Here is a 23,290-nt window from a genome sequence, read left to right as displayed (position 1 = left end):
TGGAATGTCAACCTCCTTCCTAAACTGACCCCCAGAACCAGCTCCGTGGGCCTCAGCCAGCCCGTGATAAAACCAGTCGCATGTGCGTTTGCATCCAAACCACCCGTCATTATGAATCATCTGCCTATGGTTTCAAATTGGACCAAATCACATGAGCGGAGGCCAGATTCTGGAGAGCTGTCCGTCCGGTTGCAGACACGCCCCTCTAATACCGACATGGAAACTCTTTTTATTGTCGTTATTATTACTTTAAAAGTACGTGTTGTTGTTTGTTGTCATGGCAGCCAAAGGAAACTGTGGTCACACGTTGGCGAGCGGACCCCTGGGCGCGAGGCTCCTACTCCTACGTGGCTGCAGGTTCTTCTGGAAACGACTACGACCTGATGGCTCAGCCCATCACGCCGGGCCCTGCTATACCTGGAGCATCACAGGTGTGTGTGTGTGTGTGTGTGAAGAGTGAGGGCTTTTTAACCAAACTGAGGCAGAAAGATTGAATTCCCAACACACATGTGCTGTTGTCTGATTTGATGTTATTTCACAGATGTGAAGGCTTTTTAACCAAACTGAGAACAATCTGTGCTTTTGTCTGATTTGATGTTATTTCACAGATTGATGTGAACAAGTCATGTTTATGTGTTGACTGATGACTTGTGGCAGTTTACCCCACCCCCTCGACCCCCCACTCCCTTTCTCCAGGCCCTCATTTTCTCTTAATTATGTTTTATGTTGGGACAATCCAACCATCCATTTATCTAAACATCTCCTCTCTCTCTCTCCCTCCCTCTCTCTCTCTCTCAGCCCGTCCCTCGTTTGTTCTTTGCCGGAGAGCACACCATTAGGAACTACCCCGCCACTGTCCACGGCGCCCTCGACAGTGGGCTGCGCGAGGCCGGACGCATCGCGGATCAGTTCCTTGGTGCCATGTACACACTTCCCAGACAGGCCACTCCCACAGCTGCCAGCAACCCTCCGCAGGCTCAGCCCACCCCCAGTGTGTGAGGGGGTCCGTGCAGCCTCAGGACGCTGGGAGAAACCATTAACTAAGAGTGTGTGAGAAAAAGGCTGAGGCTGAGACTCCTCCAAAGAACGGGGAACGGCGCTGCCTCTCTGCCTTTTGACTAAATTAACGACACTTGTCCAGTTTATTTTCCAGCTGTATGTAGAATGTGGAATTGAAATTCCACGTGGATTTGGAAGTTTCTCAGATACATTTCTCCAGTAAAAAGAAAAGAGAATAGAGACGGATAAAAACTGCTGGGCTGAAAAGACATCCAAACTTTCTGTTCTTCAACTTTACAAAGGTGTGAATTCTCCGGTCTTCAAAGTGCAGCAGGACGTTCCTCTCGGTCCTGGGAGTGTTTGGGCCTCATGCGGAGCGTGTTTGCAGATGCCAGCGTCTATTTATGTGTCCGACTGAAAGCTATGGAACGACTGGAAACTTCCCTCACCGCGTGTTCTCCCAACCTAAAACCAGATGATCCGCTGGGCCGATGACCAGTTCAGTAGCGCCGTGCCAGTCCACTTAAACCGTCTCCACGACGGTTCCCTCTGTTGCTGTTCCAGAGGCCTGGTCTGAAGACTTAAACAATTGCCATAAAGCTCTTGGTAAAAGACCTGCGGGGTCTCAGCCCTGTCGGTTAGCTCTCAGTCTGTAGAGAATAAAATGTTTGTATCAGAGCCTAAAAAGATGTATGAGCAGGGATGGGTGAATGATTTTGGTTGTTCTGTTTTGACATAGTTTAACTATTTTATTATGTTCTGTCGTTGCATACTTTTGTTTTTTTATAATGTCAATTTTTGTTATTAAAAGAAATAAGAAACTGTGGATCAGTCTTTGTGTTGGAATAATGTTTTCACCCTCTCACCTGCAGAGGCGCTGTTTCTCATTAAATCCATTCCTTGTGCTCGTTCAGTCATCATCATCATCATCATCATGATCATGGCTGCTTCTGCTCTGACCCTCCCATGACCCTCCTTCCTCTCAGGTCTGGCTCTTCCCCAGAGTCTGTGGTCCTGTGTGAGGGGGGTATGGCAGCACAGGGTCCCTGGCAGCAGCTCCACTTAGTGGGGGATCTGGTGAATGACGAGTGTGTGTGGAGGTGTAGGGAGAGCGGGGGGGAAGTTAATGGTCAACCATGAGCTGTCAGTTGTGTTCCAGGGCAGTGTGCCCCCTCTGTTTCCATGCAGCATCACAGTGTGTTTTCATCCCCACAGCTGTGGTTATTATTATCGTGACCAAAAGGAGATGTTTGATGTAACAACAGTAATTTGAGCTCCGGTTTGGACGATAGCACTCGGGTATTTTCACCTCCTGGTAAACCAAGGTTTCGGGTTTGTGTGTGTGTGTGTGTGTGTGTGTGTGTGTGTGTGGCTGTTGACTGGTGAGGTTGTTTTTCATAATAGCCTGCAGCCCACATCAACTGATTACTGAGACGGCGAGAGACATTTAGAGAGAAACCGAGGCTGCGTGTCATGTGATCACTTTCACAGGTACATGTACCTCAACGTAGTATTTTAGGTCAAGTTTTTTTTTTTTTCTTAACAGTCTCCACCTCATTTCCTCACATCCAGCTGCTGACATTAGAATAAAGAGTGTTGTTCCAATGGAACATTTGGTGCTGAAAGAGTTAATATTTGACGTGTATTAAGTCAAAATGTACGTATATGTATCATAATACTTTTTTTTTTAATTTACAAAGAAAATATATTTTAAAAAATCTTTCTCACCATCAGCGCCACCTGCTGTCTTTTGAACAGAGTTACCAAACTCCAAACCATAAATCATAGCAGATCTCACTACAGGCCCTGTTAATGTTTCCTCTTCATCACAGCCATACGTCTGCCATCTTTATAGCCTCCTCCTCCTCCTCCTCCTCCTCCTCCTCAGCTCCTTTGTGCCCAGTCCGTGGCTCTGGATCCTTCACCACAGGTTTCCTCACTCACAGGTGTTAGTAATAACGTTAATGACGGCTGTGTTGATGTCAAACATGCAGAGCTGGAGCGGTGGAGTGAACAGCTACGTCAGCTCCTTCTGACTTTATGGTTCACACCTGTGCTTCTCCTGCAGGGACTGGCTGTTCATTCAAGACAACTGGGGTTTTTTAACATATTTTCTGAACTGTTTTATTTCGACAACAAGATCATTTCAACAAGATGATTCGACAAGTTCCTCAGAAACTGATTCTCCTGCTCCACCAAACACCACGTCCAACGCTGAGCTTGACGTCTCTGGAGGACGGAGGACGGAGGACTCTCCGATCTTCAGCTCAGCTGTCGTTGTCAGGTGAGCAGCGATGGTTACATTTAGTCCAACTGTAAATAAAGAGTCAGAACACGGTCCCAGCCTGGGGTCACTGCTGTTTTCACCTCGGCCTGTCAGTCTCCGTCTGTGCTGAGATTAAAGACTGGCTGCTGACATGAAAAGTCAGGTTTAGGTGGGATTAGATTACAATTAAAGGATTATTTCAGGTAAGTACAAGAAGTGGTGGCTAACACAAGGCTAAGGTGTGTGTGTGAGAGAGAGAGCTGACTGTGCATTCCACAGCAGATTGTGGTTTTCCTCTTTATACCTGAGCAATTTGCCTCATTTGTTTGCCTGCATTTTTGCAAACTGTCAGCTGCTACACACACACACACACACAGACACAGACACACACACACACAGACACACACACAGACTATCTATCTATTTCCTAACCATCCAAGTGGTTTCACTGCGTCCGTTTTTGTCCAGATTTACTTGGCTAACACTAAGCTTTTTCCAAGTGTGTTGCTTATTTGTTTGTTTTATTTTGTTTTTGTATTTGATTGACTTTGAAGAGTCGCAGCATTTATAATAATTTATAGCATTTTAGGGGCTAGCCTATCGTTTTACAAAACTGTTAGCTTCTCTTAGCTAACCCTTTCACGTTTGTCTGTCTTTTAGCAATTGCTGTGCTAGCCTTTAAAGAAATGTTTTTTGATTCCTTAACCCGTGCCAAAAAATCACACATCAGTACTGTTTTACTAACAACAAATAAATCCTACAGATTGTTGATTTAAAATGTGGGAAAATAAATGTTTTGCTGTTTCTTTGACTGCACTTGTATACGAAAAGCTAAAATGTTTAATTTCCCTTTGGGATCAATAAAGTATCTATCTATTTAATAGGAATCTGTACATAAAGAAGGCAACTTTGTTATAGTTTAATATTGATATATAAATATATATATAGCATCAATAAATAAAACTCCTTTGTGATAAATATTTAAATCTGTGATTTTCAACTTGTGGCCTGTGGGCCAAATCCAGCCCACCAAACCATCCAATCCGGCCCACGACTAGATTCCAAAATTATGAGGATCTTTTTTATTTGAAGTTATGTGTCTGGCCCGCAGGGGGCCCACTGACAAATATAGTTAGTGAGCTCAGATTTACACCTTGTTTTAAACTAGTGACTCACACACACACACACACACACACTCAGGCGTTATGTTACAAACAGGTTGTTTTTCTTTAATTTTTATTGGAATACATATGGTCTGCTGTACAGTTGGCAGCTGGGAGAGACCTACATGCAGAGTGAGTCGGCCACAGTCGGGTTAAAACATGCAGAACGGATTAAATGAAAAACAGAAGAGAAGAAAATCATATCAACAACCTGACACCGTCCATCTGGAGTCAGCCAGAGGCAACGACTAATCCTATCTGATTTCACACACTGTGATGGTGTGTTTGATACGTCCATCGATCGATCAGTCGGTCGATCAGTCAGTCGGTCGGTCGGTCAGTCTGTCGGTCGATCAGTCAGTCAGTCTGTCTGTCAGTCGCAGGGGGCCCACTGACAAATATAGTTAGTGAGCTCAGATTTACACCTTGTTTTAAACTAGTGACTCACACACACACACACACACACACTCAGGCCACATGTTACAAACAGGTTGTTTTTCTTTAATTTTTATTGGAATACATATGGTCTGCTGTACAGTTGGCAGCTGGGAGAGACCTACATGCAGAGTGAGTCGGCCACAGTCGGGTTAAAACATGCAGAACGGATTAAATGAAAAACAGAAGAGAAGAAAATCATATCAACAACCTGACACCGTCCATCTGGAGTCAGCCAGAGGCAACGACTAATCCTATCTGATTTCACACACTGTGATGGTGTGTTTGAAACGTCCATCGATCGGTCAGTCGGTCGATCAGTCAGTCGGTTGGTCGGTCAGTCTGTCGGTCGATCAGTCAGTCAGTCGGTCAGTCTGTCAGTCTGTTGGTCAGTCTGTTGGTCAGTCAGTCTGTCAGTCTGTCTGTCAGTCAGTCTGTCGGTCAGTCTGTCGGTCAGTCGGTCAGTCTGTCTCCTGCTGCACCTACATTTACACAAGGTATTAAACTCTTCTGTCTGTGGATGTTTGTCATCACAGGAGGTCAGATCCACTGTAATCACATCAGGTGGTTCTACTGTTAGATGAAGTGTGTGTGTGTGTGTGTGTGTTACACTTATGTACATATACAGTATCTGTGGGGTCTGCAGGCGTCTTTCTTTGGCAGCACATAGAAAACATACAGCATGGATTAAAAGATGAACAAACCCTGAATTTATGAAGGAGAACAGAGCGGGGGGGGGGGGGGGGGGGGGTACTGAGCAGACCCCGATGAGACGAGGGGGGAAAAACAAAAAACCGCTGCAGATCTGTTCAGCTCTGATAAAACACACACACAGCTCCTCTCCTCGTCTCTGCCTCATCACCAGGCTGAGAAATGTCATGAAAAAAAAACAAACAAAAAAACACAAATTGCAGAAAAAAAAAACTCTCCAGGAGTGTAATATCAAAGAGGAAAAAAACAAAAAAAATAACACATTTCCTTAAAATCCAGATGGACAATAGTTTATATTTCAAATATAAGGCCCACTTTACAAAAGTACAAGATTTTCCTTAAATAAAAATCTATCCTTTAAAATAAGACATCTTTTAAAACCATACAGAAAACAACAAACAAAAGAAACTCTCTAATTAATATTTCCCCTTTATTTCAGTATTCCTGAAGGCAGAATTCCCAGCTCGGGAAACTCTGGCTCCGGCATCCATGTCTGTAAACTGGAAAATACTGCGGAATGATTTTTTTGGCACTTTGTTTGAAGGCGGACATGCAGCCACTCATCAGGTAATACAACAGCGGTCACTCATTTCACTGCCAATTCTGTTTTGTTCTTTAATACTTTAATTTTGGCTGGTGCGAAGACACGGACCTGACTGTGGAACATTCAAGAAACAGATGCTGGGAATTCTGGGAAACATTACGACCACGGTGGACTGAAGTGGAGGGTTAGTTCTTTAACGTCCTAAAGTTAAGTGCTGGTTAAGTGCAGATGGACCTCTGGTTTCTCTCTGTCTGAGCTGCAGCGACCTCTGCTGACCACAGTCACAGGGTTCCTGACCAGTCTGTAGTTTGTATTTAAGCAGAAAATAAATCTTTCAACACTTTGCCTTCTAGGAATTCTCATCATCTGCAGTCGGGTCCAAAAGTTTAACAGAAATGAGTGAAAAAATAACCGTCTTTCCTCCAAGACAAATGGACGCTAATTTGACTTCATGCACTGTCATTAATTGGTAGTGCAATACTTCACCCTCCCACATGGTGGCCAGGTCCTGTGTCTGTAATTGTAATACTTAAGGTGATGAAATATTCTCTTTTTCAACTACTGTGACTTTATCTCCCAAACCAGAGCGACCTGCACCTTTTTCCTGTTACTTTCCTCCGCAACCATGTCCTGCAGCCACACAGTGTCGTCCATTTCTGATGTACGGTCTAAACCACTCACTGTGTCACAGCACATTAGACGTAGCGTGGAAAATTTCACTTATTTATTTTTTTGCAAATAATTTGTCTTCCTTCGTCTATGCGACAGCGACAGGCAGAACAATAAAATAGTTTTCCACTAGGTGGGAGCAAACGGCTATTAAAGCTAAATAAGAGAGCGAGAGACTCAGAGTTGTTGAAGATCTTTCCTTAATTCCTGTGAGTACAGTAAGGTTGTTCAACTAAACAGGCACAGGTTCTACACTGGGGAGGTAAATTATTAAATTGTGTATACTTTTTTTTGTGACAGTTTGGTTTGGTGGTATGTCGAGGAATTTAAAAAAAAAAAAAAAATGCCCTGGATAAATTTCAATTGGGGAAAGGACCTGATCCAAAGCTGTTACAGGTCAAGGATCAGTCGCTCAGATCAAGCTGTTCCTGGGAAATATATAAACTCTTCACTCAGGTCCCTCATGGACAGTCATGGGATTCCACCATGTCGACACTAAAGGCTGTGGTATCAAGCACTGAGAACAAGGACGTCTGAAGATGAAACTGCTCTTTACTGCTATGGGTCCTGTGAGGTTTCGGTGGATGCAGTGGTTGCATGGTCTGGTTTGCAGTGATGGTGTTAGTGCAGTTCGGGGCCTTGTAAGGAAGAACGGCAGCCGTCGGTAGCAGAGGACGGAGTTGAATCTCTGACCTTTGAAAACGCTCGTCTTTCTTTGAAGCCCTCCGATGTGTCATAAAAACATACAAGTTCCGACAGCTGCGCTCTTCCAGAGACCTCCTACGTTAGGGGTTCAAGATGTGGCCTACAGTGGAGAAGGTCATTAGAACAATGAGGGAATCTGCAACGTTCCGAAATGCTACTTTGAACAGGCAGTTAGTGGACTTCAAAGGCCGGTTCATGTGGTTATGGGATAAAGAAAAGGTTTGATGAATCTGAAAACATCTGTCCGTCAAGAATTTGTCTGTTATTAGAATCATAGACTATATGTAAGAAACGGGAATATGGACTACATCTATTAACATACCCATAAACACACAATGAAATATGTCCTCTGCTTCTAATCTTTGAAACAGCATAACAGGGAGCTGGTCTAACATTTAACTGTTGAGTTTATGTCCAAAAGTGTTCGTTTAACGCCTTCTTTAATTAATAAAATGCAAAGATTATGATCCTGTTGAGAGGAAAACGGACGATAAATCATGGTCGCATTATTGACAGACACTCTGACCGACAGCTAAAATATCTAGAAGCGCAGTTACATTGAAGTTACGTCTTTCATCCAGTGGAGCCACGTCCATTTCATTTGTAGGGTCTAAGTGTAGTCCATAAATATATATATATATACTGTATATACATATATTTTTTCTTTGGGCATCTTATGGTTTTGCTAATACAACTGTGGAACAATGTGGCTGGAGATTGGACTAAATGATGGTCTACAAAACGTGGTTTAACCCACATCCAAATAGGCCACATGTTGATGGTTTGATGTTTGAAGTGAGGAGAGTCAGCAGTGATTTAGAAAACCCAAAGGGTCAGGAGGTCACGGTTTAGGCCTGTAGAGGGCAGCAGTGTCCGACGCTGCAGACCTGAGTTGCACCATACAGTGAACCTGACCCTGGTGACGTCAGGCCTTCAGATAAATAAAGCCAGCGCTGACGGACTCGTGTATCTGCAGGATCTTACGACACACCACTTCACGTGTCGACTCTCGGCGACACCCGCGCAACCGCCAATGACACACCGGCAACGACGCGCCGCTGCGGACCACCACGTGCGGCGCTGGCAGCTCCGCTGCTGCAGAACAGGACACTTGATATTCTGCTGTGTTTGAATTATCTCCACAACAGATGACGCCGCCAAACCACCCGTCTGCAAATCTCCTGTATTTAGAAACACTCGAGCTAAGACATGAAGACCAGATTAGTTACAACCCCGACCTTTGACCTTTGCGCTACCCAGGGAGCCGGCCATCACTGTCTGCTGACGGCCCTCTGGCTTTCAGTTGAACCAAACAACGATTTGAAAATGAGAATCCAAGGAAGATAGAGAAAGACGAGGAGGAGGAGGAGGAGGAGCGTGGAGGGGACACTTGGCCGCTACGACATGGCTTAAAAGGAAAATTGGAGCCGGTTTAAAAAGAAGAGAGATTATGGAGTAAATGGGAATTGCTCTTGGTTACGGAGAAGAGTGGCAGCGGGAACAATGACAGGGAATATACAGTATAATCATGAAGAGTCTGGCACGAGCAGACGCAGGACGTCTGATCTGTGTCTGCTCTACCCCAGAGCCAACGCTGACCATGAAGTGGCCTCATGGCAACCGTCCACCAGGCCGACTCTTGACAGACAAATTGAGAGGATGGAGTTTTCTGGGCGTTGTGACCTACATTTCTGTACAGCGTGACTAGAAAGCTGTCAAAAGTTGGGTTAGAAAAATAATAACCTTTTCTCAGGGAACACAGTTTTGGCCTCCGTCACCGAGGAGTTCCCTCTTTTACTACTTTCCATGTAATTATATATTACATATTATTAACTTTATATTATATTATTATACACCAGCACTCGGTGTGCCGATTTATGTATCAGCACAGCATGTGATTATATACAATTTAGTTGGGGAAAATTAAAGAAATCCAACCCTATTTGGACGAGTTTCTCCTCCTCAGTAGGTCCTAAGGCACAAACACTGACGTAAACAACTATAGAAACGGAGAAAAATGAACTGTTTTTCAAGGTGAAAACTCGGCGGTCCAACACCCACTCAGTCGTCCTTCTTGTCTCTGTTTGTGAACACAGAGCTGCAGGGACAACACACCGACACCCCGTGAGGACAGGAGTGAAACGGCACGTCTGCAGCTGCAACGACAACCTCCGACCTGGACGACCTGGAGCAATCGGTTCCAATACAAAGTCAGAGCAACTGATGAAAACACAGGTGCGTGTCTGCCTCTCCATCCAGCTAGGTTTATACTACACATTAGTGTCATGTTGCATAGCTCTTGTAATGACGTTTTGAGCAAAAAGAAACAACTGGGTCGGTGTTGGACCACTCGGAACTCTTTGACCTTGAACAGCACTGTTTGTTCAAAATGACCAGATTTTTCATTCAACACTTTTGAAAATGAGAAGTTTTACGATTGGCCTGAATAACGAAAAAAATCAACGTTTCCCGTCTGTCTGAACCGAGACGTGACTGATGCACAGGTTTGATTCCAAACACTTCCCTAATCTGTACTAATCACATAACATCACATTATGGACAAATATGAAGCAGGAAATTTAACTGTAAATACAAAAAATAAAACAAACAAACCATAGACCGTATATAAGAAATAGATTCAGTCATGTTAATGAACCGTTGTGGGCCTTCCCTCAGAATCAGGTTCTGACTTCTGCGAGAGGTTTACAGTACTCAAATAAAGTCAGTTCATTTTAGTACGACCACTTCCATTGGCTGGGTCCGTATCCATTTCTTATATAGGGTCTATGGTGGGAGTGAGAGGAGAGAATAAATCAGCAGAGTAAAGCAGTTGGCAGCAGGCTTCAAAAACACCAAGTGTTTCTGCAGAATCCACATGTTGAGCATTTTTTACAGTCATGGTTTAAGCCACTTGATCTGCCGTAGAAGAGATTCAGGAAATGAAACAGTGCCGTCACCGCGGACTGTAGCGTCGTTCGTACGTTGTTTTTCATCAAGCATTATCCGTCATGCTGCTGCAAACCTTCTCTGACATATCTGCACCTTTACCTTAACAGATCACTATTACTGGCCAAACAGATATCAGTTTTTGTCATGTTGATATTAAGTGACGTGTGAAAATATTCCTCTGGTGATGTCATTAATGATGAGTGAGTCGCACGGCGAACCCAGGCACAAACGAGCTGTTGTGTCACCTCCTTATATTTCCTTTGACCGGCAGGTATGTACACAGTATATACATAAATATATATGTATTTACAGCAGCACTATATTTGTCCTGCCTGGCCACGTTTGCTGGTAATGAACAGTTTGATATTTAAAAACAGCAAGTTTTATTTCTGCCAAGTTTCTAAAAATATATACCAGGGAAAATAGCTGCAATAGTTCTGAAACAAAGCACCGCTGAACTTAAGAAGTTTTTTTTTTTTTGAACATGTGAATGACATTGCGTTATGTGCAAACCATGAATATTTTTTTTTACTTGTGCGGGTGATGAGAAAAGGATGATGCAGAGCAGGAGGTGAAGTGAAAGGAATTAAAACAAAGTCTGATGAAAGAAAAAAACAAAAATATAAATACGGTCCCAGACTGTCAGGTGTGTGTGTGTGTGTGTGTGTTTCTGGTACAGCCGTACTTATGAGGACATTTGTTTGGAGAACTACCATGGTTCTGGGGACGCGTGTCATCAAGGGGACATTTTTCAGGGCCCAACTGATTGACAGGTTATTTTGAGCTTCAAGATTGAGTTTGGAGTTCCTACAGTTGGGAAAGTCAGATTACAGCTCAGGTAAAAAAAATTCTGATCAGGGTATATATTTATAATTGTTACGTTTCGGCTGCAGGCTAAGGAAATGCGTTATGTTTATGTGAAGTGCCCACAGACCACGAAACCCTGTGAGTTTGTCCTGAACATGCAGCCAATCACTGAACTGACTTCAAGACATGCAAATGTTTCATTGACAGAAGCAAAATTGACATGAGTTCAGTCCTCATTTGTTGAACTGTTAAAATCATAATGAAGAGAATGGGGAGATATGTGGAAGCAAAAATGACCAACAAAAAATGGCAACTTGTTTCCTGGTTTTGGTCACATTTTAAAGTGACGTTTTTTTGGAGTTAACTCTGCGTTACGATCCAGCCCTAGGAGATGAAGATGATTTTTTTTTTCCATTTTTAAATACGGATGATTTAGTTTGTTCCAGCATTAAAGTTCCTTCGACAAAGGCATGCTCACAGTTTTCAGTTCATCCTCCTCCAACTCCTCGCAGACACAGAAGAAAGAGAGAAATCTCCAGTCGATCCAAGCGTGCGCTCCTCTCCTTTGTCAAATTTTAGGATTATACTATGTTACATCCAACACAAAAAGAAGCAGAAGAGGAAACATGGGCTGGTGAGGTGACGTCCACTCTGTTGGACAGGAACCGTCTTTGTTTTACCATTATTATGCGTCTTTGGGGACGGACAAAGGTCCGCGCAGATGGAACGGTTCACGTCTCCACGTGACCTCCGGGGTCAGCTGTACGGCGTGGTGTTTAAACGTAGCCATGACGCCGTTGGTCTTTTCTGTTATATAAGCTGCAGATGTTCTCGGTTGGACATGGTGGAGGTGATTCTGTGGATGTAGGTGGATGAGAGACTGTTCGCCTCCGCTTTTGTCATGGAGAGCGTGATGGAGTGCTGCTAATAAAACGAGAGAACAAAGAAAAATGTAAAATCTGTACTCAACCGTTCTACAGTGTTGCACTACATGGTGAAGAGTTGAGTCTGTTGGTTTAGAAGTAGTGGATTTTGTTGTTGGAAATTTGACAAAATAAAATCCTAAAAAAAATGGTTATATTATTGTTTCACATTCTACATGTTACCATAGAAATCCTCCTGAAATATTTTTTAATTTTGAACATTTCTACAACTAGGTGAATTTCAGGTGGTACTTGGGGAAAATTCATATTTTCACATGTACATTTTCAATTGAATAAATCTGTAACAAACCATGGACAATTAATACAACATATAAACAAACATTTCTAAACATCTCTGCTGTGGTGGAAGCTAACAGTGAAGGCCTAGGCTGTTGTATTCTACTGTTGGTCATCATGGTCGTACTCAGAGAGATCAATGTTTTCTCAGGTGGTACAGAGTAGAAAAAGCTGGAGAACCACTGAACTAGAACTTTCCAAGCCCTGAGAGACCATCGTACCTGTCGTCTTTGCCGTTCCGACCTGACCAGTCTAATGGTATTCCGCCTGTCGTTGGCTCCATGGTTTTAACCCCGTGCCACTTTTTCCCTCTGCTCTGGCTGCTGAGCCTTGACCCCGGCTGGACCACTGCTCTCCTCCCTTGGAGGCGGAGACAACGGGCGTCTTGGGAGCTCGATCATAAGAGGTTCCCAGGTTGTGGGAGTCCCCGCTGGACAGATGTCGTCTCCAGGAGGCCGAGCTTTGGCTGGTGTTGACACCTGGTTCCACACCATCGGCAGCCTGTAGGAGTCAGAGCATGTTACAGTCACACTGGATCTGTGTTCACCCTGTGGGCTGGGCTGGCCTTGGCTTTGGTGGGAAATGTAAACGGAGGTCGGTTTGTTTCCGTGTAGAAACTCTGGGCATTTTGTTTAAATGGTTCGAGGCCATGTTAGGACTTTTTGCATTGAATGCATGCTGTTTATGTAAGCTGGTGTGTGACAAGGGATGTCTGCCATGTGGTCGTTTGCCAGGGGAAAAATCCCTGACCAGAAGCCCCAAACATACCCCAAACTGAGAGATTTGTAATTTGGTGGGCTGACTAGAAAACAAATGACCAAGTTACTAGTCTGTGGTCGTACGGATGCACGTTTTCCTCTCTCGACCTCAGTAACCCCGCTCTAAAAAAGTGAGAGTTAGATGACGATGCAGTTCCGGCAGCACCCAGCTCTCCTGTAATTTCATCTTTTAAAAAAAGCACCATAATTAGTGACATTTGGTGGGTTGGAGTTGGCTTCTGTTGCACTTTTAGAACACACTCGGGCTAATTGGCTTTAATGGAGCCCTGCTGAAGGGCCTTTCACCATCTCCTGGGGTGGGAGACAGGAAATAAGTCACTGGTGAAGTCTGCCAAAGGGGCGGGGTCAGTGTGGTCACTTCCTGCTTCAGTCATTTGGGGAGGAAATGGCAGAGTGGCATGATCTCCTTCTATGGTGTTGTGTGTTTCTGCTGCAGGTCTGTGGGGTTGCATTGTCACACACTCTCAGGGCTTAGGAACGTTTACGACGGGGACTTTACGTCACGTGTGTCAAAGTGATAATGTAAAACTGACAAGAGGCAAAACACCATAAAAAGACAAACCAACGTATTATAAAAATAACATAAGATAACGTTTGATTAGTGGATTAACTTTTACCAGAAAGATAAAATAGTTGATAAAATATAAGGACAGTGTAAATAAACCTCTTTAACAAAATCACAAATGATATGGATGAAAATATATCCAGGTCAAAAACAAATAAAATAAAAACAAGTCAAGGTAAGCCAGAAAATAAGTTTGTAAAAACTAGGAGTCAAAGTCAAACAGTATAAAATAAGAGACAGAACTTAATCTACACTGTTGTTAATCATAAGATCATCTAAACCAGACATGGGAAAACTAAGGCCCGGGGGCTGATCTATCCAATCTTTGCCCAATTTGCCTAATCTAACCAAACAGCTGCCAAAAAGAATTAGCAACATGCCAAACTCGTCCAAATTATATAATAATTTAGTATTGTGATTATACTTCGCATTTTAACCCTTATGCATGACTTTTACATGTCATTTATCTTAGTTCACACAAACGCTCCATCTATCTGCTCCTGACTTGCACCCCCCCCCCCCCCACGCATTTAGGACCAATGGCAGCCTGCGAGTCAAAAAGTTGGCCAACATCTAATCTAATTAAACAGCTGCCAAAAAGAATTAGCAACAATTACCCAACAGCGAACACTAAAGTAGGCAAAAGCTAAATGTTAGCTTCCATCCAAAAAAAAAAGAAAAAAAAAAGTGTGGCCAGAAGAGAAAAATCTTGTCAGTTACCAATCATTAAACCAACGTAGCTAAAACTCAGCCAAGCACATACTACATCATCAGACCAAAAATAGCAATATAAAGTTAGCCAAAACAGTAGTAAAAGCTAATGGGTCAAAGTAAGTCAATAAATAAATTAAAAAATAATATTTATCAAAACATCTGTCAGGATACTACTACCATTATTGTTGATATTTTTTTTAAAAATGCAGAGGCTTTGTTGAAAAAGTTGCTTTGAGTCCTGTGTACTGTACTCACACAGTGAAGTGGTTTCTGATCTTCTCGACTCTCACCAGAAAAGAAAAACTGACTATTTTCCAAAATGTCATCTTTTTAAGTATAATTTACCTCCTATCTGCAAATCTGTCATTCAACTGTGGAACTTTAGGACCAGACGAGTTTCCAAGAGCTCACTTGGAAAACCAAAATACCAACTGTGAGAAGTCTCCATCAGAAAACAGAGGCAGAGCCAAACGATTAAAGAAATAACACACGTATAATTTCAGAAAAAAAAAATCCCTTCTCTAAATCCGTCTGCCGCTGGTCCCACGCTCTAATCTCTGGAATCGCATCTTTCTGCCAAACCAAACTCTTAAATCTTCTCTCCAGCAAGACGGTGTCCTTGACACACAGGTGAAATATTTAGAATTGTAGGTTTTATTAGGGCACATGATGATCTGTTTATTGAATATCTTTATAATGGCATTTCTTTATTAGTCATTGATGTGCCAGAGGTTTGGGTTTTTTTTTTTTTTGTAGTCTGGGTCACGTTAAGGAGAAGGGTGAACTTCTCAGAGCAGCCCAGATCCCAAACTTTACATCAGGGCTGCAGCCACTGGTCTCTGATTCAACAAAGGATGTTTTGGTATCTGGTTCATGAGCCATATCGGCCCCGTTTTCTCCAGCCAAACATAAGTTCACAGCCCATTCATGTACAGCCTGAGGTTTCTGAGAAACTACAGGGGAGAGGGAAGTAGTACTGTACATGGCATGCTAAGCTGTACTTCAAAAATATGGAGTCACTGCAGTAGAAACGTGTGTAGAAAGCTGTAGATGATCTGTTCCTCTGACTTGAACTACAAGGCCCTTTAAGAAGAACCCTAGAAGAGTTCAAATGTACCATATGCTGTTGTTAGCGGTCTGTGAGTCCTGTCATTATGGATACATGTCAGGACATAGTATGAGCCCACAAGGCCGGAGTTGTCCTGACAGATGTGAACACACCATAGTGGCTAAAAACAAGTGGGGCAGGTTGTCGGAGGGTGCATGACAAATGCTCACAATAATAACACAAGTGAAGTGCAACATGGACTAGTTCTTATTACCCTGGGAGTCTGAAGTTTAAATGATGGTTATATTCCTTTACAAATAGTGTGAGCTAAATGGTAAAACTTGTATCAATATATCATTTTTGCTAATAGGATTAGTGAGTATATTTCAAATTTCATCGTTGCGGGACAATTGCATTGTACTTGTAATGATATTTTTGGCCTATTTAGAGGCAACAAAAATGGTCTAGTATCTGTGTTATTGATCCACAAAACAAAGATAATTGTCAAGAAGGACAAATGTGTCTAAGACTCAAAAATAAGGACACTGGTCCATAATCCAAACAAATTAAGTTTATCTTAAAAAAGCAGATTGACTGTGACATATTCACATTAAAATTGAGTAACTGTTACTAATAATTAAAAAAGTCATTTCATGCTCAAGTGTTATCTAAAAACTACGTACTTGACTAGTCAAAGATTATTACAAAAAACGTTGCGGCGGTATGTTATCCAGATAATCCACTGTATATAAAAGGTTAATCTGATCGACCTGTGCTGCTAAAGTCCAAGTCCTTCTTTTGTAGTCGCCACAATCATTGATATCTGACGCCTTCATCGGCAATGATAAATCATTTGCGTGAGTGATGACCAGAAGAGGACAAAGATCAAGGAAATTCAATAAATCATTTGCGGAGTGATGACCAGAAGAGGACAAAGATCAAAGGATCAACAAAGTCATTAGGATTTAGTCTCATGGGGAAAACGAATACTGTTGGTTATGGATACAGTTTACCCTCCAGTCTGAACCAATGAGGTTCTACAGTCAAGGTGAAAGGGCATCTGGGAGTTTTACCCCCGTTTACCTGCCCATGACCTTTGAATAGAATAAAATAATACCATCAAAAGCTGATGAAATAATTCCCCCGTGAGCTCACAACAGAAAGATAATCAATACGGTAGTTAGGTGGCGCTGCAGCAGGGCGTTCAAAGATACTGAAGAACGTTGTCTACCCTCTGTGGAGACTGTGGATCAATACTGTTTTCTTGCGGTCGGCAGCAGGACGGTTTTAAAATACCAGTTGTTTTGAAGTGAGGGTCAGGGTTCGCTTCCAACCAGGCTCTGCCAACTCAAAGAGAATTTCGGAGGAACGGCGACCGAAAACACAACTGAATGTGACTGTTTATATAAAGCGCGGAGACTTTAATGTGTCTCCTCTGAGCCAAGGACTACAGATACACAGTGAAAAGTGATGAATGGGACGTTTCTTCATAATGACCAGCGACATTCCTCTGCCGTCCCTACTAAATGCCTCCATCTGCAAACTCGAAATAACTCAACGGTCTTCTATCAACCTCTGACACTGCAATCACAAACTAATCCCAACCTCCCACTGTCATAACTGCAGCTGTATTTATCCAAACCTCTTTGGAACGGACGCTTTCTTTTTAGACCACTGAAATGTTCTGCAAATCCAAACCAAGACGATGGGCTCCGCTCCAGGACGTGCTTCAAAAGCTCGCTCGTGATCCAAATATTTTTTTTAGTTCTGTAGCAGTTTTTTTTTTTAATTTTTTTTTGCTCGTGATTTCGATCCAAATGATCAGTTTTTACATAACGTATCAGGGTAAATAAGGTTTCGTTATTCCACAGAGTCAGTCCGGTGGGGGGGGACAGAGGACAAAACAAAAAAAGTTAAAGCAGGGACGCAAGTAAGTACTTGAAGCTACTACTGAATAACTACTTCAGTGGCAGCAACTGTTCAGACTTCTGGGGTCGTTAGAGGCAAGTGATGTCGTACGAGGTCCAAAAGGAGAAGTGTGTTCATCAAACTGAGCAGATGCTCCTCGATAACCGGAAATTTCTTTAAGAATTCCCATGAATAGATAAGTGTTTTTTAGGTTTTGTAAAATACAGCAATACAATAATTCATTGTCACTGCAAAATCATGTGGCACAGCAAAAATCGGTTAGCAGCTCTAGCTAACCTGTGAACGCAAATTACACAAAATGCTAGCATATATAAATTAACATCTGCGTGTGTTCGTGTTAAAAAAAAATAAATTAGCAAGTACGACGACGCAATTTAAGTGCGGTCTTGTAGCAGCAAACTTAAGTAGCAGAACACTTGAAATTGCTAACAGTAGTTAGTCAGACTGAAAATGTGTATGATGATCTAAAAATATTCCTCAGTCTTCGCTACTGAGTCTTTGCGTGAGACTAAAAAGTTCAAGCAGTAACGTTAAGTCGATGCCGTGTGTTCGTAAGTTTGTACAAAGCGGGTATCGATGTCGAACCACTGGAGGAGTGGATTTAATTCAATTAAAAAAGAAACTGAAACCTGTGTCTGTGTTTTTTTTAAACTTATTTCAAACGAATATTTACTGGTTTCTCTGCTTCTCTAAAACATTAAACTGAATATCTTTGGTTTTTGCACAAATCAAAACATCTAAGGACAACATGGCGCTGAGGTTTCAGGAACGTGGAGCTACGTTCTCCAAAAAAATGTTCTGCATTTTCCTACAGGACTAAACGACTCGGTGACTAATTGTAGGCCCAATCATGTACAAATAACAAATATAACGACGGATCACAACGGAGGCCAAAGATGAAAGATGAGACAACAGACTTTTGGCGTGAGTGTGTTTTTGCGAGTGTGTGTGTGTTTGTCTGTCTCCTTGGCAGCATCCACTTTATTTATAGCAGTATTTTTACCCAGAGGGCCGCTGGTCCAGCCAAGTTACTTATTCAAAATGACAGACAGACATGTTGTCGTAGCCATGGGGTCATTTAACCACGGTGTTATTGTAGCGACAGTCACTTGACACTAAACAACAATGTCGCCCATTAGCTGTTAATCCTTCATCTTTGTTGCGACGACTATCAAATTCCACATTCCATTTAGCAGCATCTGTGTTCACAGGCTCCCGGTGAACTCACAGGTGTTGTGTCATTTTTATTTATAAATGTATTCTTTTGTCCAATTCAGCTAGCATGTAGGCTAACTACTACTGGTTTAATTCACTCTTATTTATGTTTTACCTGTGGAGCTGTTCTGTTCTGGCGTGGTTAGTATTTTGAGGCTAACGTTTAAGCTAACAGTAATTAGCTTACTTGGTGTGTGAGAGCGAGGCTGGTAAAGCACAAAAAAACATTTAATTCAATATTAAATTTAATTGCATTGCAAACGGTATTGATATTTGAATGATCATTTGTATAATTTAATCAGTTAGCTAAATAGCTTATTAAGGCTATTCTGGATACTGTTTGTGGCTAGTCAGTATTGTATTTATTGGCTCTGTCAGTTACCAGTTTTTTGTAGCTATTTTTTTTTCAGTTTATCACATTAAGGTACTTCTGGTTCTGTATTTCTGTGAAATGTTAGTAAATCTCGAGAACTCACTTTACTAAGTCTATGCTATTTTTGTGTTAGCGTTACTGGATTAGTTTAGTTGTGCTAATAACATTTTAGACATTCTTGTCTAACAATTATGTATCATTTTGCTACTTTAACTTTTTTTAATTGATTTTGCATTTTTTTCACCTTCTATGGACATTTCTGGGCCGACTTGTGGTCATCCTTTCACTCTATTTTGCTATTACTTTGCCAAACATTCAGCTATTTCTGGCCCTCATTTTCTAATTGTCTTATGACCAAAATTATTATTTTTTTGGCTAACTTTTAGCAATTACTTGGCTTGCATTTATCATGTGTTTTTTTTTTATTTATTTTTTTTTCTTTAGCAATTACTTGTCTTGCATTTATCATGTTTTTTTTTTTTTTTACAAGCATCGTTTTTAAGAGGCCAGGTGATTAAGAGTTGCTGTAGCAAATTCCTTTGTGTTATAAAAAGTAAGAGAATCTGTCCAGACGTGTGTGGTTTGAATTTAATAGATTACAAATTAAACTTTAAAAGCCTAGTTTTGCTCCAAAAACAGTGGTTAAAATACATGGCATACATGTGCCACTTGACTATATATTGAGTGCAGTGTGACAGGAGGAGGAGTCCAGGCCCAGGTATGTTTTTTTAGTGTACTGATTCTGTGTAGGTGATGAGTGGACGTTCAGGACAGTTTGTGTTGAGCAGCACTGCAGTCACTGGCAGAAACACTATGATGTGGTTGTGCATTTAAATACAAGGGCGCTATTTTCTCCTCAGTAATGTTCCCTGAACTGCTTTTCCCCCAGTTTGGGTCTTTTTACTTTCCATCCTCAGCCTTTTCTTTTTGTCCCACCCTTTTCTTTTTGTCCTCACTGGGGCAGCAGGAGTGGGACCTACAGAACTGCTTCGCTAGGTTTGAATTTACAGAGCCTGGCGTCAGGGAAAAATACAAGCTGAGCTTGCATGCAAAGTGGAAGTCCTGGGAGCGGAGCCCTGAGGCAGTACTTTCCGGACTTTTATCCTCAAGACAAAACTACTTGCAGGCCATAAACTCCACCTGTACAGACAGTCTTATCTGGTGGAGACTTTTTTTTTTATAAGCTACATACGCAGAACGATCTGAGGACTGTGTTTGCTTTTGTTGAGAGGGACGGACATTTACGTTGGACACTTATTGTAAAACAAACTTAAAAGATCAAGTGTTAATACTGTAAATATCCGTTGTAATAAAAGTGATAAATGGACCAGGTAGCTGTGGAGATAACTGATGTTTGAAGACGTCTATGAGGACCAACGGTTTCATAATATTCCTGTTTGTATATTTATTGGCTCAGTTTTCAGCCTTTTTTATTTAGGGAGTATGAATGAAAAGTGTGTTAGTCAGCACATTAGTTGCATTAGTTACTGGAACAGTAACAGTACCAGTGTATTTGTTCCAGAGACTGATTTTGCAGGTCAGACAACATTTCAGATCCTGCCAAAATGCACTTGTTTTTTACAAAATATTAATCGAAATGAATTTTTTATTTTTATTATCTATGGTAAAAAGACCCAATAAAAAGCCTTCTTAAAGGACCACGGCTGTTGGCTGGTGGAAACTCTGCTGATGCCAAGCAGCCAAACCAGATGTGAATGACTTCACTCTCTTGGTTGTCCTACCGTTGCTTGTTGTGTTGTGTACGATCGTCCCCAGGACTGCGAGGTGACAGGGGGGTGAGGTATGGTTCTGCTAGGACCGCCGGTCTCCACGGAGGGAGACTGGGAATGTTTTCCTCTGCGCAGCACTGGCTCCTCCGTTTCTCTGCTGTTACTGTACGGGTTGTTGATCCGGCGCATGTACACCTAGGGGGAGCAAAAGAGCAGCATGACGTACCCCGCTGACTGTGAAGACCGTGTTCTCAGACAGTGACTGACTCACCTCTGCAGGACTGGGTTTGGCTTCCTTCTGTGCCACAGCGTTCCCACCAGAATTATTCATCGTTTCCTCCAGGTCAAACGTAGTGGCTCTGTACGCTCTCCACGTCGTTGCAGCTTCAGCCTCGTCTTCAGACCCAACATCTGCCAGTGACCGGAATCCCCGTGCCCTGGCCGTCTCGTCCCCTGACGGCGCTCCTCTGTTCCTCCAGGTGCTTCTCACAGTCACATTCCTGGTGTCTGGGGAACTGTTTTCAATCAGGGGCTGGCTTTGTCGTCTCCAGCTGGTGACAGTCGTGGTGGTGCTGCTGCTGTTGCTCTCAAAGGTTGAGTCTGCGTCGTTGAACACCGGAGAGGTCACGTCTGGACACTGGTAGCTGAAGTTGCTGCGTTGAGAGGACAGATGACTGGTGGTGGTGGTGGTCTCCACTCTGGAGAACTCAGACCTTAAAGAGGATTCACTGAGTTCATCTGCTCCAGAGTCCTGGTCCTGGCAGGAGCGCAGTGTGATGTCACTTTTGGGAATGGAGATTTCATATGGGATGGAGATGCTGCCGTGGTGTTCACTGCTGGGGCCTGAAAGGACGTACGACATCTGCTGTTAAACATTTCACCAAAGCAAAAGTGTCTACGGCTTCTGTTGAACAGTTATGAGCAGCTATGAGCACTTTATTTACTACACCGTCAGTGTAACATCAATGAGCACTCAGACTTACAGCTGAGAACACTACAAGACCATTTAAATAACCAAAACATTCAAATCACAAATCTATCAAGTTTTTTGATCACATTAAGCCTTTTAAAAAAATTGCCAAAACCACAGAAGCAATCAATCAATCAATCCACCCGGCATCAATGTTGATGTTAAAATCAATACGGGAGAAATATTTACATTGAAAAGGAACTGGAAAGGCTACAGATAAAGAGATGTAATCAGAAACATACACCACTGATGTGTTTTAATTCAAATTTAAATTCTCATGTGTTTATAATATTAAGCTTTGGTTGTTCCAGATTCAATGTTTATGCAAAATTAATGTTTCCAAATGAAAAAAATCTACATTACATATCTGGAGAGAAGGGGAAACAGGCACAATTGCCATATATTTTGCCGTAAAAAGTTTGGCCAGCAACTTCGTCCCAGTTTTTATTTTTGGCCCAATGTGAATTCGAGTTTGACACCCCTGTACTACACCGTCAGTGTAACATCAATGAGCACTCAGACTACTTACAGCTGAGAACAGTACAAGACCATTTAAATAACCAACACAATTTTACCCATAACCACTTCTATGTAGCTTCATTAACTCATCTGCACTGCTGGGAATCGAAACCCGACCCCATGGTCGGAAAATGACCTGCGCCACCAAACACTAACAGGACGGTATTTTTATGTAGCATTTACTCAACCACAGCTACGCAGAGCTCTGTGCAGATTATAAAGTCAACATTTCACTTTTTATAGTCTCAGTAAAATCAAATCAAATCCAGAATGCCTTATATGAATTTGCTGTTTGGTTAATGCAGTGAGTAGAGACACGACACAACCTGAAGGACTCACATGTTACGCTGATTTATCGAGTCAAAATAAGTACATTTTCATTTTCTTAGTCATTTAACTAAAATCTACCTCATGATGTCATTAAGTCGAATCAAAACCAAGATCCACAATAGTAACGTTTGAGCGAATACAGAACGTCCCACGCTGGTTAGGCGTTAACTGAAGTGAATGACTTGTGATTTGTAACCACTCACCAATGAGGATGTTACTGGTGGAGGTGTGGCGCTCTCTGGCAGGCATGGGTTCACTGCACACACTGCTGCTGCGGCTGCTGGTTCTAGAAGAGCACGGGTCGTTGGGGTAAATGGTGATGCTACTGGTCATCTTGCTCATGGTCACAACTGGTTTAGTGGAGATTTTGGGTTTGCCGTTGGTTGACAGAGGTTCTGAGATCATCATTTCCTTCCTGTCAATCTCCACAATGGCCGGTTTGATGACAGCCCTCGACCTCAGCGCCTCACGCGGGCTACACATTCGCTGGATTTCAATCCCTGAAGCAGTGTGTGTGGGCGCCCCGTCTGCTAATGGTGTTCTGCTGTGGAGATCCTCATCAAATGAACTCCTGGAGGACGAGCCTTCTGAATGCGAGTCATGGACATGGGAGTATCTGGAATATCTGGAGGTTGAGGTCCTGCTGCTTA

At 42.5% G+C, this 23,290-nt stretch overlaps 2 protein-coding genes across 8 annotated transcripts in view; one reads left to right on the top strand and one right to left on the bottom strand.

The window, feature by feature from the left end:
* Nucleotides 1-1,825, top strand: part of kdm1a (lysine (K)-specific demethylase 1a) — a 13,419-nt gene extending 11,594 nt beyond the window's left edge. For all 7 annotated transcript variants that reach the window (XM_008309782.3, XM_008309772.3, XM_008309774.2 and 4 more), the window contains 2 exons: nt 285-431; nt 799-1,825. In XM_008309782.3, the coding sequence (XP_008308004.1) occupies nt 285-431; nt 799-999 (348 nt within the window). In that variant the 3' untranslated portion in view covers nt 1,000-1,825. The remainder of the gene's footprint in view (nt 1-284; nt 432-798) is intronic.
* A 6,324-nt stretch (nt 1,826-8,149) lies between these two features.
* luzp1 (leucine zipper protein 1) overlaps nt 8,150-23,290 on the bottom strand; it is a 52,123-nt gene continuing 36,982 nt past the window's right edge. Inside the window, exons 4-8 of the mRNA XM_008309985.3 lie at nt 22,844-23,286; nt 21,093-21,664; nt 20,834-21,016; nt 12,690-12,969; nt 8,150-12,172 (exon numbers count right to left, since the gene is read on the bottom strand). Of these exons, the coding sequence (XP_008308207.1) occupies nt 12,721-12,969; nt 20,834-21,016; nt 21,093-21,664; nt 22,844-23,286 (1,447 nt within the window). The 3' untranslated portion in view covers nt 8,150-12,172; nt 12,690-12,720. The remainder of the gene's footprint in view (nt 12,173-12,689; nt 12,970-20,833; nt 21,017-21,092; nt 21,665-22,843; nt 23,287-23,290) is intronic.

This window comes from Cynoglossus semilaevis, chromosome 1 (assembly GCF_000523025.1).
Source record: "Cynoglossus semilaevis isolate Cse_v1.0 chromosome 1, Cse_v1.0, whole genome shotgun sequence".
Lineage (NCBI taxonomy): Eukaryota > Metazoa > Chordata > Actinopteri > Pleuronectiformes > Cynoglossidae > Cynoglossus > Cynoglossus semilaevis.
Note: the sequence above shows the minus strand (reverse complement) of the source record. Positions and strands in the feature narration are given on the sequence as shown.